Source organism: Trachemys scripta, chromosome 6 (assembly GCF_013100865.1).
Source record: "Trachemys scripta elegans isolate TJP31775 chromosome 6, CAS_Tse_1.0, whole genome shotgun sequence".
Lineage (NCBI taxonomy): Eukaryota > Metazoa > Chordata > Testudines > Emydidae > Trachemys > Trachemys scripta.
Genome location: NC_048303.1, coordinates 95,159,535 through 95,186,665, shown reverse-complemented (window position 1 = coordinate 95,186,665; position 27,131 = coordinate 95,159,535). Strand labels below are relative to the sequence as shown.

Sequence of the window (27,131 nt, the reverse complement as noted above, 5' to 3'; positions counted from 1 at the left end):
TGGATTTGTGCCAGAAGCAAACAATTATAAAATCTGCCAGAGTCTTGGGCCTGTATTACTTTATTTCCCCAGAGATGTTTACTAGGGGACTGTTGCCAAACTCAAGATCCATTAAATTGCTGAATCATTACATTTTTTGTTAGAGCCAGCTGGCAAGGAGTGGTTCAAAACACTGATTGTCAGGTACCTTGAGTCAATGCATTCTCGAAAATGCCTCCTTCTGTTTGTTTGTATAAGGCCTTGAAGGATGCCACAAGATGCAGATTGCAACATGTAACTACTGGCAATTTTTGACCAAGATGAACAACAATATTTATGGATACTTAATTTGATTTTTCTGGATATGAGCTGACGAATTAATACTTTTCAGTGCAGTGCTGATGCAGTTTGGCTTTCAAAATTTGTTTGTTATTTTAGCAACTCACACCAGTAACATTTTTTTTAAAAGGTCCTTTTTGGGAGTTTGGGAAAGGTGCCAGCATTTATCAGATGGATGACTCACACTTTTCTTAAATGGTCATGAAGTCCAAGTGAATTGCATCCCTTATTATACATATAATATGAAAGAAAAAGGGGAACATTTTCAGCTCCACCAAACAATGATTTTTTGGCCTGATAAGATGTTTTTCCTACTGTGTCTAGAAACAAAGCATTTTCTGGAAGGCAACTATTTTTGCCAGCAAGATTGTGTAACATTTCAGCTATGAATCTTTTTTATTAACTGCTGATCATCAATAAGGGCTGCTTTTTTGCTCTATGTCCAGTTTTCATGAAAGGTTGCTTCTTTCCCCACCCCCCTACCATCCTTTCTTTTTCAGCTTAAAGATCAAAACCTAGGTGAAAAAGGGAGGCTTCTGTATTTTCACTGCACTGTTCTTTTCAGCCACAAACTTATCATGCAGGAGATGCCTGTGCTGTTTTTAATGTTTTCCCAAAACAACTTCTGCCTTCATTAGATCATGTTGAATATTAATGCACAGCAATTGCTTTTGGCAAAAGTGGTACTTTTGAACTGCTTTGCAAAAAGAATAAAATGCCCATCATTTTTTTAAAGTGGCATAGCATATTATCCAATGTCCTCTCCCCTCACCCCACCCCCAAAACCCAGTAATGCCGTGTGATGCACATAGTAAGTAATATTAACCCTTGGATTATATATTGTATTTTATTTTGTTTGTGTGTCAGTGGACAGAAGAGCTTCTGGAGTCCTTTCAGGAATCCAGTGGGAGTTGCACTAGCTCTCAGTAAAAACAAGTTGTTGGCAGGAGGTGTTCTTAGCTGATGGATCTCCTTCACAACAGATACTTAAAAGAGTACATGACTAAATGGACTGCTGACTTGTCTCAGTCTGGGAAAGCGATATACTGGGGTCCCACTGAGCCCACCCATTCCACCAGCCTGGGCTCCCTCACTCTGTCCTGAAGTGCCAAGCTCTCAAGCCTCCTCCAGCACACAAATAGGTAGGGCCACACCCAGCTGCAAAAGATACAGACACTGAGATCAGCTCTGCATGGGAAGACAGCTCGGGGATTGCTCAGCACTCCAGTGCACACTCCCTCTGGAGCGTAAACCCAAAATTGTATTGTCTTGCGCTGTACAGAAATCTGTACAGCGTAAGCTCATGAAAATTGCCCCCTCCCTCAATGTGGAGGAAGATATGCACAGCTTCCCCCCGCCATTATGAATTGCACAAACTGGATTTTAGGGGAAAAAAGGCAAGTGTATTAACTACAAAGGATAGATTTTAAGTGATTATAAGGGATAGCAAACAGATCAAAGCAGATTAGTGAGCAAATAAAACAAACATGCAAACTAAGCTCAAAACACTAAAGAAACTGGTTAGAAGTAGTAATTTCTCACCCTAAATATTGTTTTAGGCATTTCTTTCACAGGCCAGACACCTTTTCTGGTCCAGGCTCAGCTCTTCTCCCCCTGCTCAGTCCTTGTTTCTTAGATCTTCTCAGCAGTCATCCTGGGCAGGGATTCAGTGAAGAAGGAGCCCTGATTAACTATTGCTTGCCTGCCTTAAATAGGATTTACATATGGTGGGAATCCTTTGTTTCCCAGTTTGGTCTCCACCCCTTTTGTGGAAAAATAGTAGCAGTCCAAGATGGGGTCCAGTACCAGGTGACATAATCACCTGACCTGGCAGTGTCAAAGCAGCATCCCAGAAAGCTTCTCAGGAAGGAGGGAGATTAGCATCTTCAAAGTCCTAATGGCCCATCCAGGCTGATTGCCTATTGTGTGGTGGGCATTCCCCAGGTGCAAACTCTTTAGTAATTTATACACAGTCAATATTCCTAACTTCAGATACAGAAATGATACATGCATACAAATAGGATAATCATAGTCAGTTCATCATAACCTTTCCAATGATACCTCACATGACCCATCTTGCATAAAACATATCTTAGTTATATCATATTCACATCAAAATATCTCTATGAAGAATATGGGGCCTAGTGTGCCACAGTGTTTTTAGCTGATGGATATCCTTTACAACAGATACTTAAAAGAGTACATGACTTAAATGGACTGCTGACCTGACTCAGTCTGGGAAAGTGGTAATGAAAATGCCTACGATGAAGAGAAATGAGGTGATGCAATGTTACTTAGGACAAACTCTGAGTTCATTGTTTTTCCAAACTGTGGAATCTTAAACCCCGTAAAGAAATTGAGGGATCCATATCCCACTAATATGCAGGGATTTTGTGTGTATGTCCTATTCATGCTAACAATCACATTGTCTACATTGAAGGAAGAATACAGCCCTGTGTTGACACTGGGAATTGCAAATGTTCCTACCTTAGTTTAGAAGACTCTTTCTCTCTTCCTTTTTTCTTAGCAGAAGAGTTAAACAACAGATGACTATGACAAAAAAGCTTTTAAAATTGGGTGCCTGTTCGATTAATTACTCCATTAATGCTATAAGGCCTACATTTCATGTTGGGATGAGAATGCTTATTCCTCTTAAAACCAAAAGTGGGTTTCCGATCAGAATGTTTTGCACACAACCAGAATATCTCAAGTTGCAACTATTGAGAGGAACCTAGCAATCAAGTGTTCAAGGCTGCTTTCAAATAGCCAGGTGAAATGCATATCTGTACTCTTTCTTGCACCCATGTTCAAACTCTGATTTTAAAAATATGCAATAACTCACATGTGTGTATCCTAATGAGGGTCTAATCAAATTCTAAGAGAGCTTTCCCAATGGAAATTCATAAGAATATATCATGCCAGTGAAAACCAGATAGAGGGACATAGCAGTATAGAATCATAGAATATCAGGGTTGGAAGGCACCTCAGGAGGTCATCTAGTCCAACCCCCTGCTCAAAGCAGGACTAATCCCCAAACAGATTTTTGCCCCAGATCCCTAAATGAACTCACAACCGTGGGTTTAGCAGGCCAATGCTCAAACCACTGAGCTATCCCTCCCCCATTATATGTAGTGTTATCGTCAAACAATCCTTCAAGCTCTTTTAATTTGGGAGCTAAAGGTAAAAACGTTTAGAAACATTAGAAGTCCCTATTTTAAAATATATTTCTAAGGATTGGCAGATTAATTTAAACTAGCTTCATGAATGTTCAGAAAATCATTTTTACAATGCTCTATAATAAAACTGTTCTTGAACTGAAAAATGGAATTGTCACTGATAAGAATTTTTATTATGAAGATTCGTTCTGATTTAAGGGGCTTGATTCTCCTTTCCCTCACACATGTGTGTATCAGGAGTAATTTAGTTAAAGTCAAGGGATTTATGCCAGCATAAGGCTGGTGTGAGATTAGAATCCAGCTGCCGTAGTGTCTTGAGGTCAGATCTTCAAAAGCCCCTAGGTCCCATTGATGTCAGTGGGCATTAGGGGCCTAATTATTTTGAAACTCTGGGCCCTAGATTTTCATTTACCTGAACTCCACTATTTATTTAAAAGAAATAGAAATTGACTGTGTGAGAAACACAGAAAAAATATTTTGCTCAAATTGCAAGAATCAAAATTTATTTCCCTTTTACTGTTTCTGTATTGCCTTTGCCTTCATCTTTTTTTTTAGAATTACATAATCCTGCACTTATCTCCTAGTTTAACTGAAAACCTGGATTGATTAGACAAAAGCTGTAGTATAATTATTGCTCAATCTGTAATCAATTGTAATTAGACTATGTGATATATTAAAAGAAAATTAGTAAGATGATGTAATTGTACTGAAGCATAACTTGCTTGATCTTAGTTCTTTCTATACAATTAGGTACACAAATCTGGGTTGACTTTCTAGCAATCTTTAATTCTGAATTGATGAGCTTGTATGGTTTTATATCTAATACCTGTTACTTTATTGCACTTTCCAGTACTTTGTGCTCTGATTTCCTCTGCTTCTTAAGTATTATTTTTTAAATCCATTGGTTAATGTTTCAGATGACACATATAATAATAACTATTCCATTTCTTATATTAAAAAACCCCAACCAACTGAACCATCACTAAAGATACAGGCCTACATTTTGAAAAATGAATAAAGCTTGTGGGTGCTTCAGCTTTTGGATACCCAACTTTACATACCTGAAAATCAGACCCCTTAAGGTGTCCAAAAATTGGGATGCCTAAATCACTAGCAACTTGTGAAAATGTGGGCCGCAGTATATACACCTCTACCCCGATATAACGTGACCCGATATAAAACAGATTCGGATACAATGTGGTAAAGCAACACTTCGGGGGGGGGGAGTGGGGTTGCACACTCCGGCGGATCAAAGCAAGTTCAATACAACGCGGTTTCACCTATAATGCGGCAAGATTTTTTGGCTCCCGAGGTCAGCGTTATATAAGGGTAGAGGTGTATTTTTCTATACAGTCTGTTTCTTTTATGATTTTTAATACTACCACACAGAGAGGAATATTTAAAATAATGAGACTGACATAAACCCAAGAAAAGTAAGGGTATTAAGACATAAGAGAGAAATTCTGGAAATTCTGAGATAAGAAAGAAATTCCATCCTGGATTCACCCTACAATAAATATTATAAGTGTCTGCAGTCTCTCCAGGGAGTTGTAAGTTACAATAATTTTTATGGCCCTGCGTATTTTCAGGTTATATGTCTCCATATTAACGTTAGGCCATATTCATCCCTTGAACTAATATGTGAACTAATCTGTTTCTCAGAGAGATTCACGCCCTACTTCAGAGTACTACTCCCACACCAGCATTTGCCTGCTAGTGAGGCCTAAACTTAAAGTTGCAAAATTGTTTCCAGTAGCAGATCATCCTGCTTTCATTCACTTATAACTTTTTGAAGAAAGTTACTATTGAAAATAAAACATTAATCTATCCAAAGGTGATGGTTGTAAAGTTTGAGGAAAATCCTTTCATTGATCAAAGGGTGGAACCCCCCGCCACACACACACACTTTTCCAATTTAAAAACATTCAAACTATACTTTTTTGACAGGACTAGGCCAAAAACAACCAAAATTTGAAATTTCAAAGAATTTGACATGCAAATAGTCCTTGAGGAGAGGAGTGTATTTGCTAGGTTGGAAAAATCTTTGCTGCTTCACAGGGACTTGAATCCCCCTGCCCCCATACGGCACTTACCCAGCTCTGCAGACTTTTACATTGAAGTGGGGGGGGGGGGGGGGGGAATTCCACCCATTTTACAGGCTTGTGGTCTAATGAACAGGGTACTGGAGTGGGGGTCAGGAGACCTGGATTCAATTCCTAGCTCTGCCATTAACCTGCTTTGTGATGCTATGTAAGTCACTTAGCTCTCTGTGCATCTTGTCTAGTTAGATTATAAACTCTTTGGGATAGGGACTAAGGCCTGGATCCACAAAGGGACTTAAATGTTGCAATGCATTTCAAGCACCTAGAGAATCACAGGAACAGCACAGCTATCCACAAGTCTGAGTTAGGTGCTTAGGCTTCCTGTACAATGGCTGGGGAGAAATTGGCGCTTAAGAATGTGATCCACAAAGCCAGCAATGCTAGGCAGGGACCCCCTAAGCTAGCCAATGGGAGATGCTGATGAGAGGTGTGCGGCCTAAGCCTTTCCCAGAGATGGGCACCAGAGTCTGGGCCGCTAGCAATCCACAATCAGGAACTCCTTTTCCAGAATCAGATGGCTTAAATACCTACGTGGGTTTTTGTGAGAATGGGTTAGGTGCCTGATTCACTGCACACTACCAGCGCTGGAACTGAGGGGTTGGAGAGGATCAGACCTCCCACTTTTTAACCAAAGAAATATATGTGCTGTGGGAAAAACATAATCGTATTGCTAAAGGCCAACCTGCACTATGTACTCCTGAGGGAATTCTGTGCCGCTGCACAAGTACAGAATTCGTGTGCCCTGCAGATTCTCCCCCCCCCACCCCTGCCCCGCATAATAATAGATTCTGCTGGAGAGGCACTGCAATTACACCTTTTGCCCACTAGGGGCTGCTGTGATGCCAGAAGTGAGGGCAGCTGGCTCACCACTGGAGCAGCCCGCCGTGGAGAGGGAGGGGGCACTTTGGCCTTGTCCTCCCACTTCTACAAAGATTCTGGTGCCCTTGCTGCACACACAACAGCCAGAGAAAGAGGAGGTGGTGGTAGTCCACTGGTTAGAGCACTAATCTAGGATGAGGTTCCATTCCCCCTCTACCTGATGGGAAGAATGGATTTGAATAAGGGACACTCACGTCTCAGGAGGGTGCCCTAACCACAGAGCTATGGGACAGTCTAACGTTGGGCTCCCTCAGTCTCTCCTGTTGAAGTTGTTCCACTATGTATAAATAATTAAAGAGTCATTGAGCCCGAGAGAGAGTGAGAATGACCCTATGAGTCTGGTTAGAGCACCCACCTGAGAGGTGGGAGACTCAAAGTCCAGTCCCCCAACTCCAATGACTAATTATTTATACACAGGGGCACTCTGAGCACACCTACTTGATTGAGCCCTGCATACAAGATAGGCAGGCGAATGTATGTCTTCCCCTGTTTTGTGGATTGCTCAGGGGCTTAGGTGGGAGATAGGTGTCTAGATGTCTAGAGTGAGGCAGCAGTTTGCAAGCCAGGAAGAAACTTAGGCGCCAAGTGAGTTCAGGTGCTACGGGGTTAGGCAGGAGTTTTGTGAATCGCAGTGGAGCCTAAAACTGGGATTTAGATGCTTAAATCTGGGGGTTAGGTGCCTACGTATCTTTGTGGATCTGGGTCTAACTGTCTCTTCCTATGGGTTTGTACATGTCCTAGCATAATGGAGCCCTGATCTTGGTTGGGGTCTCTATGAGCTACCGTAATATAAATAATAATGCTGAAGCATAAGATTTTATTATTCTTAATTTAGCATGAATAATTGGCAATGAATGTTTTCTTTGGGCATATTAGCAAATGGAACAAAGCCTTCTGGGAGTTAAAGGATGACCTTGAATCCTTACCCCGCCAGCAATAACTGTCACATCAAGGATGGAATTTGGAAGATGGTATGCACTATGTAATCCTCTGAAAATACATCAACTCTATTTAGGTGTTGTAACAGAGTGCCAATTGTGCTGCAATTATTTAATGGACTCATTTTTTTAACTTTGAAATTAATGTGTCGTATTTGGCTGAACGTGCTGTGCTTTCATCTAGAAATACATTGGCATGGAGTCATCTAGAGTCGATTACACTGGAATGACTACTGACTGACTTAAATCATAAGTTTAAGGTTATCCTCAAAGTCCTTTGTGAAGTTGTTACTTGTGTGCTGTATTTGGGAAGAGTTTTGTGTTGTATTGGTAATAAGAAGGGCCATTAGAATTCCTTGGGCATAGAAATAATGGAGTCAATAAATATGATAAAATCAATCATTTGCTTAAAATGCTTAATCTAGATTTGCTTAATTGTGGTTTGGGTGATATTGTGTACGTATTTGTGTACTTATTTCAAGGTTCTGCTTGCTGTATTTTAGCAGTCACACTCTATGTCCATTGATACTGACATCCTGTGTGGGGAAAAAGAAGGGAGATCAGCTACCAGACAGGATGGATTTGTAAACAGGTGGCTCCTGGAAAAAGCAATTACTTGTACTTAAAGAGATGTTCACTTCAAAAAACTTCATGCTCATATTTGGGACCTATCATGAAGTCAATGGGAATGTTGCCGTTGGCTTCCTGGGACAAGATTGGGATTGTTATGGTTTAAATATAACAAAATCCTATAGAAATAGAAATCATATGATAAATTGAAGTAGCTTTTCCTAATATGCTAGATTTATCAAAATAACAAATTAACAGTGTAGATTTTTAAAGAATTTGATATTTTGGCTGCTTAGAAAATGGAAATTTGGCATGTCAGTTTGTACTGGTCCTTGTAACAAATATATGAAGGCTATATCTTCACTGCAGCGTAAGCTTGAGTTATCTACACTTGAATTAAAGCATCTTGAGTAAGTGTAGCTCTAGTGAGAGTGACCACACTGGGAAATAACACTTGAGCTACACAAGAGTGACTGGATTACTTGATGGGGTGATTGTTAGCAGCTGATGCATTATGCTAAGTCTAGCTGTAACCTACAAATCTATATCCCCGGACAGGCCAGCCAACTCAAATTAAAAAAAAGCACCAACACATGCCAGTTAAGGCTCTGTGTGTGCAGAGAGCACTCAAGTTATAATTTGAGTTAACTCTACAGTGAAGACAAGCCCAAAGGAGGAAAGGGCTTTAAAGGGGGAAGGGGGAACAAGGGTACAAGTAAAGAATTGTAGTTTCTCTAGTACCTTTTCACTGTTGTACAGAAGAGGTTGACTTTGCTGTTTCACATTTCAGGAAGCATTCTCTTCAAATGTATGTCTGTGGAACCCGAAAGAATTACAGAACAACAGGAAGAAATACTGTCAATTCTAGAAGAAAAATTTCCAGAGCTGCCGCCTCGAGAAGACATTATCTCTGTTTTCCAGAAGACCCCATTTAAGGCTCAAGGTAATGCAGTTTACTTCCATTCCTCAGGCAGCTTGGCATTTTTGTCATGTGGCTACATCTAGACAAAATGGTTCATTATGTGAGATGACGGTAGTTGAAATAAAAAATGTCTTCATTTGTATTAACATGATGGTTACTTTTAAGTTAAATGACTGACTTAAGGTGGAGCATTGTCAGCGCTACCTGAGGTTCTGAACGAGAAAATTAATATTGTCTAGTGGGCCCCAACACAACATGGTGGGCTATAGCCACCGCTCCAGCCATAGGGAGGATACTCAGCTACAGCTCAATGCCATCTTGGGGGTGGATTTTACCTTCTGAACCTACTTCACCTGCATAAAGCTCAGTTTCTTGGGCTCTATGCTGGTGAAGTGACTTTAACCCTAAATAAAGCTTGAAATAGCAAGAAGTTATTTTAATAATGGAAAAGTATATTTCTTTTTCATTGTCACTCAGAAATGAGACTGAACCATTTTTACTCCATGCCTCCAAAAACATTCACTATCTGGGTTTCAAGGTGCTTTAAAGCTGGGCTTGCTACCCTGGCCGGGGTATAGGCTAGTGCTCCCCGGTGCTGCTTTCAGGCAGGTTGGTAATCCACCCACTTTGTAATGAAGACACAGGCTAATTCACTTGAGCACTGATAGTCCTTCAGTGCTTTCCTTCAGTTCCTGCCATGTGCCCAGGTCTACAGAGAAGTTCTCCCACAATCCAGAAAAGCATGGAGGCTGGGAGAAAAAAGTCTTTTCCCAGCTGGATTAGAGAGTGCAAGTCAATGCAGCCTCTCTGTGAGAAACTAAGTAAAAATGGCTCCTGCTGAGCGGGCTGACCTCTCTGATTGCATGAGCTAGGTTCAGCCAGTCAGGGGCAAAGGAGGAAGAATGTGTGATATCCACCATATGGCGTGGCTCAAGTGATCTGCCCTAATATTCAATATCAAACTTGAAATACATTGTAAACAGCAGTGGGATAGAATTTCTGAACGTTGGGCCTGGTTTTCCTAAACACACTGGTATAAATCAGTAGCAGTGCCATTGAAATCAGTGGAGCTATATTGAAGTGAAACTGGAATAAGTGAGGGCAGAATCAGGCTCATTGTTCCTTATGTGTTATTAGCTGTGCTCCAACATCTAGGTAAAGCAATATACAAAACAAAAGACACATACAAAAAGCTTCTATTAAGAGTTCATGCATATGAACAAAATTCAGTGAAACGTTGTCACTTCATTGATACAATATAAAAGCGAATAAAGCTTGTTTTCAGTGGTTTCTGCAGCTTGACTAAAGCAGCTGACATGGTTCTAGTGCTTCCCAGCTCTGTCACGTACAGTCTCTGTATACACTTTAAGAATGTCAATAGCCTTTTTTTGTTGCCATGTCGCATTGCAAACTCATGTCCACTTTGCTTTTCATTATTACCCCGAAATCCCTTTAATCATCACTGCTTCCCTAGGACATCTCCCTCCGATTGAGTTAAAAAAAATTTTGGATTATTCCTCCCAGATGTGTTAGCTTTCTGTTTGCACAGTTGAAATAAACTGAATTTTATTTTCATATTTCTGGTCCCTTTAGGTGCCTGATGAGTGTTGCCAGTTTAGACCAATATGCTCTTAGATCCTCTTTTAGATCATTAATGAAAATGTTAAATTATATTTAAAAGGCCATATACTGCCTGTGATCACGAGCACTATTCATATTTGACATTCATGGCCCCGATTCTACAAAGACTAATAAATGTGCTTAACTTTGCTCATTGTGTGTAGGCTTATTGACTTCAATGTACTGAAGTCAGTGGCAAAACTCCCATTGACTTCAGTAAGGCCAGGATTTTACCTAACAGGATTACTAACAACAATGTATCAAGTGAAGTCTGCGTGTGTGTCTATTTAGGATTGGGATCCATGGAGTTTCATGCACAGAGATAAGACCATAGTTGGCTGTTAATGAAACTACACTGTAAAAAAAAAAAAATTAGCCACTTTGCTACTACTCTTGGAAGCAGCTTTAGTATGGCCACGGATGCATCATAATTTTAAGTGCCTCTGAACAGGGACATAGCATACCAGCTACATTGTTCTGTGTTTTATCAATATTGTTTATGATTTTATTACAAATTACATAGTTAGCATTGCTATGTTTTGTGCTCTATGTGCAGATAGGTGGGGATGAGATTCTGAAGTCCTTTGCAAATCAGATGAAAGTTTTGCCTTTTATAGGGGGCAGGGCCAGCTCCAGGCACCAGCGCAGCAAGCAGGTGCTTGGGGTGGCCAACGGAAAGGGGCAGCACATCCGGCTCTTCGGTGGCGGGTCTCTCAGTCCCTCTCGGAGGGAAGGACCTGCCGCCGAAGAAAGAAGCTGTGGTGATAGAGCTGCCGCCGAAGTGCCGCCGATTGTGGCTCTTTTTTTCCACCACTAGGGGTGGCAAAAACACTGGCACTGGCCCTGATGGGGGAGGGATAGCTCAGTGGTTTGAGCATTGGCCTGCTAAACGCAGGGTTACGAGCTCAATCCTTGAGGGGGCCATTTAGAGATCTGGGGCAAAATCAGTACTTGGTCCTGCTAGTAAAGGCAGGAGACTGGACTCAATGACCTTTCAAGGTCCCTTTGAGTTCTATGAGATAGGTATATCTCCATATATTTTTATATTTGTATCTAGTTTGTTAGGCAGAAGTGGAACAATTCAACAAAATAGCAGTTCCAGGTTTCATCTAAGAAGCAGCACTCATTTACAAACCTGAATCCATAGGTGTACTGGTTATTTTGGGCACAATGAGGAGAATAGATATTCTGCTTATTAAAGACTCTACTGTCTATATATAATTATTTTTTAAATGAAAATATCAAAGATTTTGAATACACATGAGAAACTGCCAGTTCATCTTGTCAATAGATTTCTAATTGAAGAGAATCTAGCTACTGCATTCATTGATGAGCAGTTATGATTTATATGGCTGTTTCACTCATGAGTGGCTATTTGGCTACATTATCTGAGTTATCAGTAGGGATCAACTGACCATGTTCCTGTGCATCATGAATTATTTAAATATAGTTTAGAGAATGTTGCAGCCTTGTAGCTGGACATCTCCCATTACAGTAAATGAAAGCTATATGGTTAAATGAAATATTTTGAAAATTCACAACATTCCTGGCTCCTATATAGAGGAATCCAGATCCCACAATTAGTCACCCACTAGATGATGATGATAAAATCTCCTGTGTCAACAATACACATGTTAATCTGTTCCTGAGGGTTATATTAATCTTTAATCCCACACAGAAACATCCATTGGTACAATGTTAGTTTAAGGAAGGTCAATGGTAGAATGCAATCTGAAGTTTGTATTTACAACATGTACCTTAATTGCTTCAGCTCTGAATGATTTGTTACAACAATTCTATATTAGTGCCAAAAGTCTTATATCCATGATCTGAAGATTAAAGATTATGTGCACTCGTTGACAAGTAGTATTCAATATGCGTCCAGATCAGAGCCTTTACAACTTCATCAAGGGAAACTGAATATATGAGTATCTTTGTCTTTTAATTCTTTTGAACTTTGTTTGCTCTGATATTAAAGTAGTAGTGCCATACTATTAATATTAATTTAAATTACAAAATAATGTTAATTTTCTGATGTGAACCCATAAAAGCCAGAAGAGTTAACATTAAGGCTAAAATTCTGGTCTTAACTCATCTTGTTGCATTTGACTAGCTCTGAAACTTGTATGTATTGAACAGTTTTTCTGTATCTCAAACAGGTTTAAATATCGAGGAGGCTCTGTTGAAGGATCTCAAGGAGCTGTCAGATGGAGAAATTAAAGTTGCAGTTAGCACGGTGTACATGACCCTTGAGGTAAGAGGAAACATAAATAGAATATAGCTGCTAAACCACCAAGCTGCAGAAGGGGGCCTGTTCTTTCACATAGATTTTCAGTTACTTGTTTTCTCAGGATAGAGTATAAGCAGATTTTGTCAATGATGTAATTAATTTTTATGAATGCCGTAGTTATTTGTGGTCTGACTTTCATTACTATGCATCTGAATATCTTTTCAAATAAAAGTAATTTACCAGGATGCTTTAGAGCGACAGCTGCAGAAAATTGCAATGCTTGGATCATAACCCACCCTTCCATGCAGTGGGGTTAATAGTCTCTTCACTCCTTGAGAAAAGTGTCCCCTTGTTTTTTTACTTTTATGTACCTGCTTTGAATGTTGTGAAAACAGTCACGTTGGTCATAAATTATAGAAGTTCCAGGATTGATAAGAAATCCTTTCAATTTGTTTATTAGATGGCTGCTTGTCTGAGGCATTTCCTGTGTTAGCAGTACGGGTGAAAGTCATTTTTTTGATTGCTGGTTTTCAGTGTCACACTTCTGAACTGACCCCATTTAAGCTGGAGTGCTCTTAGTTAAATGTGTGCATAACTATTAGCTGTTCAGTGTTATGCATATTTTACAGATGTTCTTTCCCCTCTAGTGTACTGTTTTTAATGAATATTGTGCTGATATCACTTTAGATTTAGCTGTTATATGTGTAGAAGTACAGATCAGAATCATTCAGGGCCAGGTTGAGGCTGGCTCTTCACAGGTGGGAGAGAACAAAGGGACACGCGAGGAACCTCCTTCCCCGTAAGCCCCTGTTCAGGGACTAGCCACTATGTGGGTGGGAAGTGCAGCAACTGAGCGTGACTAGTCCTGCAAGTGGCATTAGTCACCTCAAAAGGAGTGGGGTAAGACACGAGCCTAAGGCAGCTGTTACATTTGCTCCTATTTCTCCTGGGGGCTTTTACTACATTGCAGTTCCTTCACGTACCCCATCAGTGCAGGTGGTCACTTTTAGTCCCAGCTCAGTCCTCACACACTGAGCAGGTGCATATAAAGCACACCTCATCCAACAGCATTGTGTTTTGTATTACTGACTCCTCTATCTGGTGTTAGCCAAAATGATCCTTTACATGCAGATAGGGTGACCAGATAGCAGGAGTGAAAAATCAGGAGACTTCCCCTCCACTCCCAGGAGGATAGTTGCCTATATAAAACAAAGCCGCTAATATTGGGACGGTCCCACTACTGGGACATCTGGTCACCCTACATACAGAGGGCCAATCTGGCCAAACACCCAAGACTGTATTTATGCTGCATCACCAACTCAAACAAGTAAAAACGAGCGTTATGGGTACCAGTGAATGAGCCCCCTATGTACCACAAAGATTGACTCTCAAACTCTGCAAACTTCACGCCTCGCTGACTATGAGACAAGCAGAGTTAAGCTGGAGGGAAGTGGGGAACAGATGTTTTATGATTCGGTCATGTTTTATTCTTTCTCCCTTCCTTTGTTATTTTAAATAGGCTGCCTGGGAGTAGCCGTCATGGCTCTCTTATTGGTAGATGAATGTTGCAAGTAGATGATGGGGTTTTACCCCTCCCCAATCACCAAGGACTTGATTTATGAGCTCCCACAACTCCACTGAACTCAATAGGAGCTGAGGTGCTGGGCATCTTTCTTTCTGTTGCCAAGCTTCTTGGGTGCCATGAAGTATGAATTAATCTTTGGCCTTTCAATTTTGTGGTCTTCTTCATGCTCTCATTGTAGTGACACTGTCAGAAAGGGAAGAGCCTAGTGTCTTAATGGTGTGAGCCCTTCAAACGTGTCCCTCACTGAGTGATGTTTAGTCAGTTGGAGTTAGGACATGTTGGGCATTAAGTGTGCTTAGGTACAGAGTATTTTGGTATAATATCAAATAACCTAATTTACTCTAATTATGGCAGTTGGGCAGTATAGAATGGGAGAGTCCATGAAACACAGCATTTTGGGGTACAAGAGAGGGATCGTTCCCCTTGAAAATAGAGGTTAGTCTTCATCTTTGCAAACACCACAAAGCCTATGGAAATTCCAGGGATAGCAGTTCCAGAGGCTTTGGTCTGCTGGATCTAGTCTGTAGCTTTGTACTGTTGAATATCATCCTGGTGTATTTAAAATGTCAGACTTGGATTTTCTTTCCTGACTTATTCAAAACACTTAAATTTTTGACATACTAGCCAGTACAATTAATATCTAGTATGATTCAAGGTATGTAGCTTTGAAATCTCTTCACAGAAGATATCTTGATACAAAACATGCTAAAACATGCTTCTCTGAGCAATTATAATGTCTAGCTTACTAAATAAGTGATAGAATGTCAGTAGTGTCAGTGATAGTAATTTACATGCTGGCACAGTATTCAATCAGTTTAAAAAACTACATGTTAGAAAGTCAAGAAATGAACAGTTAAAGGGTCCAGCCACTTTCTCACTGCCATACAATCCTCCATCATCCTCCATCACTCCACCAAACTTGCATGGCCTACTCAACTTTAACTTTGGTCCCTAAAATTTGCAAAAATATACAAATGTCAAAATAACCAACAACAAGATGGTTGGAAATGCATTCTTTGAATAAGAAATGGGATTTTATAATCTTCTAATAATTTATTTTAACCGTTGTCTATCATTTTGCTAATTTAGACGAGTGGTACAAATTAGGCTTATAATGAGTAGCTAGCTTCAGTATTAAATTAAGAGGCTTTTGTTACTTCCTGAAAGAGTATGTGGAATGCAGTTTCTGTGCTCTACGCAGGACCCAGATCTAACATCCAGGTAGCACTAACGCAGCTCAGATGGGAGATGGAGGATCTTTACTTCTACTTTGCACAACTATATTAAGGCTAGTCACATTCTAGCCTATAATTTGTATCCCTTTCTTCTACTACCTACAAAAGACATTTGACCGCAGCAATGTTTTTATAGTTCTAAAAGCAGACAAGTTTCAGAGCTGGCCTCAGTGAATATATTGTATCACATTTGACTTTAGAATACTGTTGTTCAGGGAACACCAAGATTTGATTCTCAAGCAGTGAAGTGGTTCACAAGACCATTGTTTGAGGCATAACTAAATGGAACTATCGAGGGGAAGGAGATTCAACTGCATATGCCCAAAACAATCAATTCTTAGTGATTTCCATGAGTTAAATGATCTTTAATCTGAATCCATCAAGTCACTGATATTACCAGATTTTTTGACTGAAGTTACCTGGAAGTGATTCCTGGAAGTCATTCCTTCTAGTTCTTCTCTTTTCAAAAGAAACATGCTGTAACTGAAGTGGCATTGCTCCAGCCTCTCTGGCTGGAGATTAATTTTTGCGGTGCTGAGTTACTACACTCTGTTCAAATACTTCCAGAACTCGATCTGGCTTACAGAAGCACACAGGACAGTTGTTGGCTTGTTCAGATTCACAGCCTTGTCAGGTATAGAGCAATCTGCAACAGCACCAGTAGAGACGGGGATGGATTTGCAAAACCATAGTGTACTGCTCTGCCTGCCACACCTCCAGCAAGCAGAACTCTGTGTCACATAAAATAGGAATAATAATTAACAATAGGCAAAAATCGGAAAACCTGAGTCTTTTACTTCAGGCCAAATCCTGAAGACATGAGTCTTTACTCAGGTAAAACTCATGTTCACCTTCCTGTGAGTTTTGCTTGTATAAATACTTCCAGATTTGCTCCAGTAATAATGATGATAATTCCTACTACTTAGCACTTATGCAGTGCTTTCTGTGTTCTAAGTGCTGTACAGACATTAACTAATTAAATATCAATGAGGACATGAGACACAGCGTTTGCTTTGCTTTAATGCCACAGATGTTGCATCTATAATGTGTTTGCTTCTTTAGAAAACTAACAGGGTCAAACTGTTCTTCCAGCCAACAGATACATAAGAGCATCTTTTGATGAAGAGTTTTCTTAGGCCTGATTATTTGCTTTGGTTTCATGATCTCTCCTGATCTGTTAGGATTTGTTGATTCTGATGGTTACACAGCTGCTGCTGCTATTGCTACTAATAGTGATAATAACATGATTATATCTACTGCAACCCGTCAGGAATAGTGTGTCATTCACAGACGCATGTTTATTGCTATAGTTGCGAAGTGTCATGAAGAATGAAAATGTCACACCTGAAACACTCAGGCTTTAAATGGGTTAAATGAGTATTTAAGAATGATAAAATCTTTTTAAAATCAATATATCAAGTGACGTTGATATTCTAATAAATGAAATACCTTACATAGTCTTTCATATACCCATAAAAAGTGTGCTATCTTTTATTATTGGTTTTACAGATCTATAATGAAATTAGGGTCTGTCTCAGCTCCTGTGTTTCTGAAAGGAAGGATGGTTTTATGGATAGGCACTGGGCTGGAACTCAGGATGTTTGAGTTCATATCCCAACTCTGCTATTGACATCCTGTGCAATCTTGAATAGGTCACTCTGCCTCAGTAAAATGGGGATAATAATACTTCTTTACCTCCTAGATGAGTTGTGAAGATAAATTCCGCAATATTTGTGAACTGTTCAGCTACTATGGAGTTAAACCCTGATTTTTCTATTAAAAATATAGATGCTAATATCCCTTGTTAGCGAAAATGTTCTTTGGTTTAGGAGGAAGGTAACAGTGGCAATAATTCAATAATTCCTTCAGTTACCAACTAATTCACTATTAGTATCACTTGTCAATATTTACATTGCAGTAACACTGAGAGGCCTGAAAAGTATCAAGGTCTATGATTCTTGGTGCTATACGAACACATAGGAAGGCACAATCTCTGCTCCAATATGTTTACAATTTGGGAAGACAAGGGACATATGAGGGGTATGAGGGGTTGGAATACAATCAAATATATGCATTTTATGTATATGTGAGTATATTTACCGCTGGTATTATATTAATAAAGTGTTACGTATCCCCATCTGCCCAGCATCAATTTTCTGATCTCTTATAGGCATCTTGGCAGAGATGGATCTTGAGGAGAGTTTTAAAGAAATACAGGGTAGTATTAAAGGAATAGTGGGCCTTACTGATCAATTCAGGGAAGGCATTTCATGCATACAAATCAGGATTTGTGTGGGGAGCTGGATGTACACAGCTTTGCATTTTTCAGATAATGTTCTTTGTGTTTGGGGTTTTATAGATTTAAATTACAGTGAAGTTCTAGGTTAAAACAAGAAATGAACAGAGCCATATCACACACAAACTAAATCCTATTTACATGCATGGCAGCATTTGTTCAAGATAGTGGCAACAGAGAAGTAACATGGCCCAAGTGGCTGTTGTTTTCATTATTTTTACTGGGAAGTTTCTCCAAGTCATGTTGGAGATTATTCATAGGGTATTGTAGCAAAACTGAGTGCTTGCACTGCTGTTAATTTCTGTTTTATTATGTTATACCCCGAGAGTATATTTTGCTTGTTCTCTGTTGGAATTCCCTTGGAAATGAGAAGCATCTTCTCAATGTGACTTTCCGGGAAAGTCATTTTTTTCTGAGAGATGAATAATACTTTGTGAATTGAACTTTCCATTCTCCTCTTTCCTCAAGATGCAATATAGTGAAGAAGACATGCAGCTTTCATGGAACCCCCCTTTCTTTATAGTTTCTTATGAAAGCTTGATGACATTTTTGCTGGAGTCTGTGGTCCAACCGTTTCAAAGCTGTGGGCCGGATGCTAGTTTGGACTGGAGGCACCTCCATAGGCCCATTACCAAAACAGAATTCCAGAGAGATGACTCTGAGGATCATCATTGCTCGCTGGCTACCTCATCAGCTACCTTTACCTTCCTGCTGCTGGAGAGAAGTGCTGCATGTGCTGGAGGGAGACTGGCTCTATAAGATGGCCTCTTCCGCATGGCGTGACCTCACATGCAGGACACCATTTTGTCTCCACATGTGGATTGTGCAGCATTTCACTCACTGCAATACTCTCTATGTTCTGGGCAGCTGCTGTGGGAGTGGATGCCACAGGAGTTCTGGGGCTGGATGGAACTGTCCTGCAGGCCAGGTTCAGCCCGCAGGCAGTCAGTTGAACCACTTAATGATAACACAACTAGCAATATCTTTAAAGAGAAGAAAAATAACATAAATAGAGATTCCTAGAGGAGACTTAAGGAAGCCAATTAAAAAATATGGCCAACAGGTATATGAGTATCTGGTCTTGATCAGTATATGTGAGAGAAACTGAATGCTGATTGACTGATGAGATAGTTGTCTATTAAGGTTCTTATATCACATTCCTCACCCTGATATCTGAGCACACTTATAATTTTGTAAAGTGTTCTTTACATAGGGCAATCCCCACATGATAGTGTAGCTGACTCTATACTTCCCGCTGCTGGCCCTCCTGGTCAGGGTGGGGTGTGTCCCAGGAACGGAAGAGGGGGTGGACACAGCACTTTGTGCTCTGCTGATCTTGGGCTGGTGGAACAACTCCCTAAGAGGCTGTTACAGCCAGTATAAGTTAGAGCAGCCTGGAGGCTCTTATAAATTTCACCTGGATTTGAAACAGCCCTCAGTTGTCTCAAGGATTGGAAAGGGGAAGGACAGAAAGGTGGCATAACATCACCTATGCCTCCCCTCCTTTGATTCTGCCAAACGTTGGCCAGACTCAAGGATCTAGCCCTAGATTTTGATCTCCTAACCAGCCCAACTTGTGTCCAAGAGAAGGAAAACCTCTTGGTTAAATTTCAAAATATTTTTTCAAAATAGCATTAGTAGTAGTACAGTGTATACATTTGCAAATTTTTTCTGGCAGATTTGTATGGTGTTTTGTGTATTAGGAAGACAGATTTTTATTTAAGTATTACACAATATACCTTTATAAAAATCAGTAACTCTCTGAGCTGTAGCATGGCAGGCATTTTCAAACAACTTTTAAACTAGTTGGTTACTACATAAATTATAATATATTCTAATTTTATTTTATTTGAAGGATTGAACTTCCATTGTCTGTTTTTGATGATCACATCACAGACTTGGCAAACTTTTATTTTCCAGTATAAATATACACATTATGTTTTTGAAATGGTGTCAGATTGGTACATGGATTTGTTTTTGATGCTAAAAAAGCAAGTAAACATGTTAACATTTAATCTTCCAGTAATGGAATTGGAAACAAAATTCTCAGCAACTTACAATGCTGTTCAGAGATATTTTTCTGATGCCTGTTGTGAGAAGTTAGGGTATGTAAAATAAATGATGTATGGAGCTGTAGGAATGCGACTTTTGCAGGCTACCTTATGTCTAAGGAACATTAAACATAGGGTTCTCGTTTAGCAAATAAATAACCATTCATTTCAATGGCTGCATAGTCTGGACTTTTGTGCATATTTTTACAAAGATGAGGAGAGGCCATTAGGGATTTAATATAAAATAAATCGCCAAGGGGTCTTCTTGTAGTCATAGTCTTTCTGCCACATGGTGTGTTACTAATGTGCATAAATGGGCTTAAATGAATTTGTTATCTGTATTACATTTGCAGTATGTATATATTTATATATTATTTTTTAATTGTGTTTAAAAATAAAACATTAAATACATCTTTTGTGTGTATTGAAAACATTGCATTTGTAAATAAATCAACCTTAATTAAGTTTTTTTTTAAATGTCAGTGTGTGAGATCTGCCTATAGGTGTACGTATATACGTGTATATAGATACACACATACAGAGCTAAATGTACTTTAATTTTCTATTCCAGAAGTATTCAGAGAGTTAAGTCATTACATTACAAGAATGAATAGAACAGTCAAAGATCCATTAATGAAAATACCATAATTACGCAACTCTACCATTCTGGAGGATGGTGCCTGTGCTATTGATGCCCCAGGTTGGATGAAGAATCCCAGTTGTAATGAATACAGATTGGTTCTAGATGCTGACCAGCTAGGCAAAGCATGTGGATTTTCTTTTGTGGTTGTCTATCCTGCTCTACAAGTGCAGAAGGGAAACAGGTGGGAATGTGTATGGGTCATCCCAGATTGTTTATTTATGACCTTAACTGATTATTAATTGAGTGTAGGAAAGCAAAAAGTGTCATCAGTAATGGTTATAGTGATTAACTCCATCCCTTCTAGTCTTTAAATCAGGATTAGATAGCCTTTTACAAAACATACGATAGCCAAGACAAAAGTTATGGGCTTGATGTGGAAATTACTGGGTGAAATATTATGGCCTATGTTAAGTAGGAGGTCAGACTAGGTGATCATATTTGTCCCTTCTAGCCTTAAAATCTATGAATAACAATGACCAGTCTCAGGGAACGTACTAGTAAATTCAAGTCATGTTGAGCTTGAAGATGGTGCATAGTATTTTGTAAGGTATATTTGCTTATTTTATTCTACAGCTACCACCATTATACACAGTATAAGCTGGAAAAACAAAAACAAGATTTGTACTGCTGGTGTCATTTAAGAATGCACTTGGTATACTATAATGTCATTCATAATAATATTTTCTTTGTTTTCCCCGTTTCTTTCAGTAGCAGTTTATATTAAATGAAGTTTCAGTGACCTGCGCTATATTTTGTTTGGTATCAGATCTAAATCTGTTTCTGGCATATGCTGTAATTAAGGGAGTTTTGCCCATACTATTTCTTTGCTAGTCAATCTCAGTTTAAAATTCAGATAGCTGGTATGAATTGGTTAAATAAATAAATAAATTTAAAAAAGATATAATCTTATAAGTGTCCCCTTACATTAGCTGGCTCTAATCTAGTTTTCTACAATAGGCAAATATTTTTTGTTTTTAAATATATCTGCCATTTAAGAAAGTTAGTAGGTTTTTCCTTTCATTAGAAGTTTACAAGAATATTTGTTTCTAGGGGTGTAAAGAAAATAATACTGTTTGCTTATAGAATATGAACTCTTGATTGTATGATGTTGAGCAAGTGTCTCTCTCATACATACATAGTTTCTTCAGTTTCATTTCGGTGGCAAAGAAAAGGCTCATTATTGGACTTCATTCCTGACTTGTATAAATTTGACTAATTTATCATTTTTGTACCCTTCTTGCTTTTGTCAGTAGCACTTCAGCTCAGCTGTTCATGGGGCATAGACATTGACAGCGAGAGGTGCTATTTTGAGAAATGTTTAGCATAAAAATATGTTCATATGATGTATCATACACTTTTCTTATCCCTATAGAAATCTATAGCCTGGATATTCAATACAAAAGCAATTTTAATATGTGAAAATACATTGTTTGAACATATTGACTGAGAACCTATTAACAAAAGTTGTTGTAGATTTAAATTTGATCTTGTACTACATAGTATTCATTTTGTTTCTTGATATTTTGTGGGAGATCATCTAGGCAGGATGTTAAACTGTTAACCCACCAATGTTACTAAATACCAAATTTAAATAAAAAAGTAGAGTCACTTTCTTGTATTATAAGTTGCTGAAATGTTTGGATATGCATGTGGTGTAATATAAAATTACTAATGAAGACAAATACATATGCTATTTATTCTAGCTATAAAAAGTTACAGAACCTCTAACTGAAGTAGAATATTACCAAAAGGAACTGATTGGTCACTAAAAATTCTAATCCATGATTTCCAACTTTTTATTAAGACCTAATTTACAAAAATCCTCTTACACCATGCAATAGTTATTTAAAATAGAGATATTTTGTTGGGGATTAAGGCCCCCCATTCAGCAAAGCAATTAAACATGTTCTTACCATGTTCTTAAGTCCATCCCTATTTACCAATGCATGTTCAAAAGTGCTTTGCTGAATCCGAACTTAAATAGATGGCAGTTCACTTGTAATATATACAGTAACCTGAATGATAACACACTACTTATACACCTTCTGCTAAATCTTAGGGGCCTAATCTGCAATCCATATTCTATCCTTAGACATAGGAACATAGGAATTTTCAAACTGTTCAAACCAATTGTCCTATGTAGGTTAGTGATGTACTCCCAAAATCCGACGACAACTTTAATTCTGATTTACAGGAAACACTTGTCAATTCTTTCATCATTAACATAAGGATACGTCTGACTATTTAAAGTTTATAATGCATGTATATATTTCAGGGTTCCCCTCATGGATCCCTTAAAAGGTGCAGGGAGAATTATCTCAACATCTGTTGTTGTAGTTTCTTCTCATCTGCAGCCGCCTGCTTTCAGGCAAAACACTGAAGCACCAGTCAGTAAAAGCTTTCTCTGATAGCATCTTTTCTGTGTTGGCTTCAGTGATGGAGACTCAGACATAGTTTTTTCAATAAATAATGCTATTTATGAATGATATATTATTTTCTTTTTGGTCCTGAATATTATCCTGTGTACGAGGTAATTATCCCTAGTCAGTTGTGTAGTACAATTTGGATCTGTTCACTAGATCTGGAGATATGAAGGAACTATGGGCACTTTTCAAAGTTTCAAGGACTCTTAATATTTCTTTTTTCTGAAAACTAATTGCTCTGATTCCTTAACATTCATGAAAAATACTTGTCATTGAAGGTTAGCCTGAAAATTTTGAATGTCCCTAATTTTCTTCTTTGCGGAAGTTGGTTGGTATCAAAAGCATCCTTGGGCTTTAACATTGGAGAGACTGTCCACCTTTCTACAAGGTGGTTCTTGCCACATTAGACAATACCACCAGACCCTGTTGTTTCTTACTTCTTCATTCTTACTTACAAGTGAAAATCACAGGGCCATCCTCAGATATAAATGTGCAGTTCCCGTTTACTTAAATGGAGTTTTATGTGTGTATTTGATGACTTATGGGAATCAACTGCATAGGTATTTCTCTTTCTAGGTACTTCTATGGCCCCCTTCATCTTCATACCTAAACACCTCTCATTTGCACTGGTGTAAATCAGAAGTAACTCCATTGATGTCAATGGGATTACACCCATGTAAAGCCAGAGTGAGTGGGGAATAGGAGTCAATGAATTTATCCTTAAAACACTCCTGTGAGGTAGGGAAATCTTATCTGCATTTTACAGATGAGGTATTGAGACACAGAGAGACGTAGGATGAGATTGTGCAACTTTTACTCACATGGGTGAATGCTCAGTCTAGGTTGTGTGAAAAAGTGCTCGTGGAGCATGAATAAGAGTTGCTCAGTGGAGCAGGTCAGTCTGATAGCCAGCTGGCCTACTGGTCAGGCAGTGGCTTTTCAGTATGCCCATCCTGGACAGAGCCCTGTCAGGTCCTATACAGCAGGCCTCAGTCTCTCCTATGTGTCCCTTCTTCCCCCCTTCAGGTTCCTTCACAACAGAGGGGAAGGGGAGCAGGAGATGAGGACGCATTCCACTCCACCAGATCCCAACATAGGGCCCTAAAGGGATGTTGCAGTGTCCGGACCACTTGTTGGTCCATCCCAAGTTACATTCCCCCAGGGTCACTTCCTATCAGGTGTGGCTCCTCCATTTAGGGTGTGGTCACAGTTTTAGTAATATTTGCTTCACCTGCGGGGTACAATATCCCGTTTTTCAGGGCCTCTTGAGGGTTCACAGCTCTGGTACAGCCTGTAACACCTTCCCCCCTGTCACTGGCCTACCACTGCCCTTTTAAATTGTCATATCACCTGGAGCATACCTTGCAGCTGTTGAGGATTGGGGGCTCCCTGGCCCAATACTGCTCCATGTCTTGCTTGGTTTTGCATAGGGTTTGTAAACCCCTCACCCTCAGTCCAACCCTTTTGTCCAGCATCACACGAGATGTCTGTGCTAAAACAGGAAACAGAACCCAGTTCCCTGAGGGCCTGACTTGTGCCTTGATCACAAGACCATGCTTCCTCTTCTGGGGCTTGGTTCCAGCCAGGCCTTAATGGGTGGGATTTTCACAGTGCTCAGTATTGGCCTAACTCTTCTCACACTGAAGGCTATAGGAGTGTTAATACTGTCTTCATTAGGAACAGAATTAGGTCAATGCTGAGCACTTTTGAAAATTGGAACCTGAATTCTAATTTTGCCATCAAAAACCAGTAACTGGGTGTCTATTTGCTACTATTTGTGCTTACATTTGTAATGGGTGCAAAATTACAGAAATAAGTAATTGGAGGCATGAAACTGCAAATACAAAATGAAAAAGCCCTTTTGGAAGTTTAAACCTTGGTGTTCAGAAAGAGAGAGACTTACATACATTGTATAATTTTGACTATGGTCACATTTGACAATTTAAAAATTGCTTTGTATTTTTTTTTAGTGAGGTTTCCAATTAATTAATCTTCAGAAATGACAAAACCACCAGTAAAATTCTTAATCTTCTATTTCCATATGACTGAGCAGCACCAGGAAATTCACTCTCCACTCTATTACTAGCTTCACAGAGGGCCCTAACCTGCAAAAAATATGCTTGGCATCTTTGTACAAAAGTTGATTTTTTTCAGATTTTTTTTTTCTGAATTGTTCTCTACAGCATGTAGAGTACTAGGCAGAAAAGATGGTAGAATAGATTACCTGAAGTGGGAATCATTGTATCATATCCTCAGCTGCTATACATTTGCATAGCATCACTGATTTCAATGGCTCTATGCTGATTTTCCCGACCTGAAGATTACTTTATCTAATAAAAAAATGCAGTTATGTGTTTGAATGAACTCTGATTATAATAGTGAACTACTGTTCCTTGAAACGAAAGAACTGTGCTTTATAGCCTGAAAGTCCTAGTACTGAGCCTGATGCAAAATCCATTCTAGGTATTTGGTTATGCCCTGTATGGACTTGCCTTTTTTTTTTTTTTTACTTAATTTTTTTTTTCATTAGCCATTTCCTTTTGTATTTAGAAACTTCACTAGCAGTATTGTTTCTCTGCACTTGTGGCTTAAAGTGACATTCCACGTAAAGGGAAAAGAATGAATTCAAGAATAAAAAAGTGATTTCTCTTTCACATCTCTCAGTTCAATATTTGCCATATGGAAGGCTCAGCATCAGTCTCTCAGCAGGCCTAATTTATGGCAAACTCACATAGACTGAACAGAAGTAAAGATGATACAAAGAAAATACCACAAAATTAATATTTTATCTTATTTTACTGTCCCAAATATATTCAGGGTAAGTCCATACAGTTGGGATATGCAGCTGTAGTATATACCATAAAATACAGAGTTTCTAAAGACTAAGGTCTCACACAGAAGTGCCGCCAGCTTTTCTGCCGCCCTAGGCGGCAGAAGGTCCCGCCCCGAAATGCCGCCCCCGACAGAGGCGGCTGAAGATCCCGCCGCCGAAATACCGCCACCGTCGCCGCCCCCCAAATTGTAGTGCCCTAGGCGACCGCCTAGGTCGCCTAATGGGTTACGCCGGCCCTGGTCTCACACATATTTCTTGCCATGGGACTGACTAAAGCTGGTGTGACAATGTGTGAATTATACTTCACTGTGCCAGTTCGGCACACTGCCAGGCCTGCATTTAGGGGAATAGTTACACCATAGAGAGTAGGTGGTAGGAGATGGTACCACTTTCCTTGTGGAAAGGGGAGCTTTATTTTTTGACTGGGGTACCACCAGCTGAACAGATGAGCTGATTCTGTCATCCTCTGCCAGGATCTACAACAGCAGAAGCCAGAATAAACCCCAGGTGGTTTTTTTCTCCTATTTTAAAACAGAAAAGCTATATCATTGACATTTTCAAAGGGTCCTATTTTCTTTGAGATTCTGCTGCCTTCTGCAGATCCTGTGATGTCTCTGTACAAAAATTCCCACCATACATGTACCTCTCTGCACTGGGGGCCTTTGTTGGGGCTACTATCCTTCAGACAGAGGAGAAGCGGAATCCCATTGCAGCTTTGTCAATACCATTCTTCAGTCTATCAATGGGGCAGACTACTGTGGACCAACAAGAAGCACTCCCTCCTCCAAAAGGCTGCATGTTTTTCCTCAGTGTCCCCAGCACAGTGAGCCGGAGAAGGGGAGAGGGAAATGACGTAGGGTTAACCACATGGGATATCAGAACAGTATCACTACACACTGCGCTGGCAACTTGCCTTAAAGTTTCAAGCTTTTAAAAAAAAAAAATCTAGGAGCAGTTAAGAAATATGTACATTCAACTGTACAAAGAAACTTGCTTCTACTTGAGTGCTTTCAGTTTTGCTACATAAATGGACACATCTATTTGACGTAGACCTATGTCCCTGTAAAGTTACAAAAATAAAATACAAAACTAGGCATGGCTTGGGCTCCCTCTTTATTGGTTCTGCAGCAACAACAGTTTACGAACTCCCTTTCCAGAGGTGTTCTGACCAGTGCTGGTTAGGAACTTAGGCATCTCCATGCCAGATCAGACCAGTGGTCCATCTAGTCAGGTATCTTGCTTCTTTGTGTCCATGTGCTTCAGAAGAAGGTGCAAGATAATCGTGTATTGGCCAATGATAGAAAATTTGA

The 27,131-nt window shown here is 39.5% G+C and overlaps 1 protein-coding gene across 1 annotated transcript in view; it reads left to right on the top strand.

Annotated features, from left to right (window-relative positions):
• The window catches only part of PRUNE2 (prune homolog 2 with BCH domain), a 142,164-nt gene that overhangs the window by 8,588 nt on the left and 106,445 nt on the right, over positions 1-27,131 (top strand). Inside the window, exons 4-5 of the mRNA XM_034774233.1 lie at positions 8,774-8,926; positions 12,685-12,779. Coding sequence (XP_034630124.1) covers positions 8,774-8,926; positions 12,685-12,779 — 248 coding nt within the window. The remainder of the gene's footprint in view (positions 1-8,773; positions 8,927-12,684; positions 12,780-27,131) is intronic.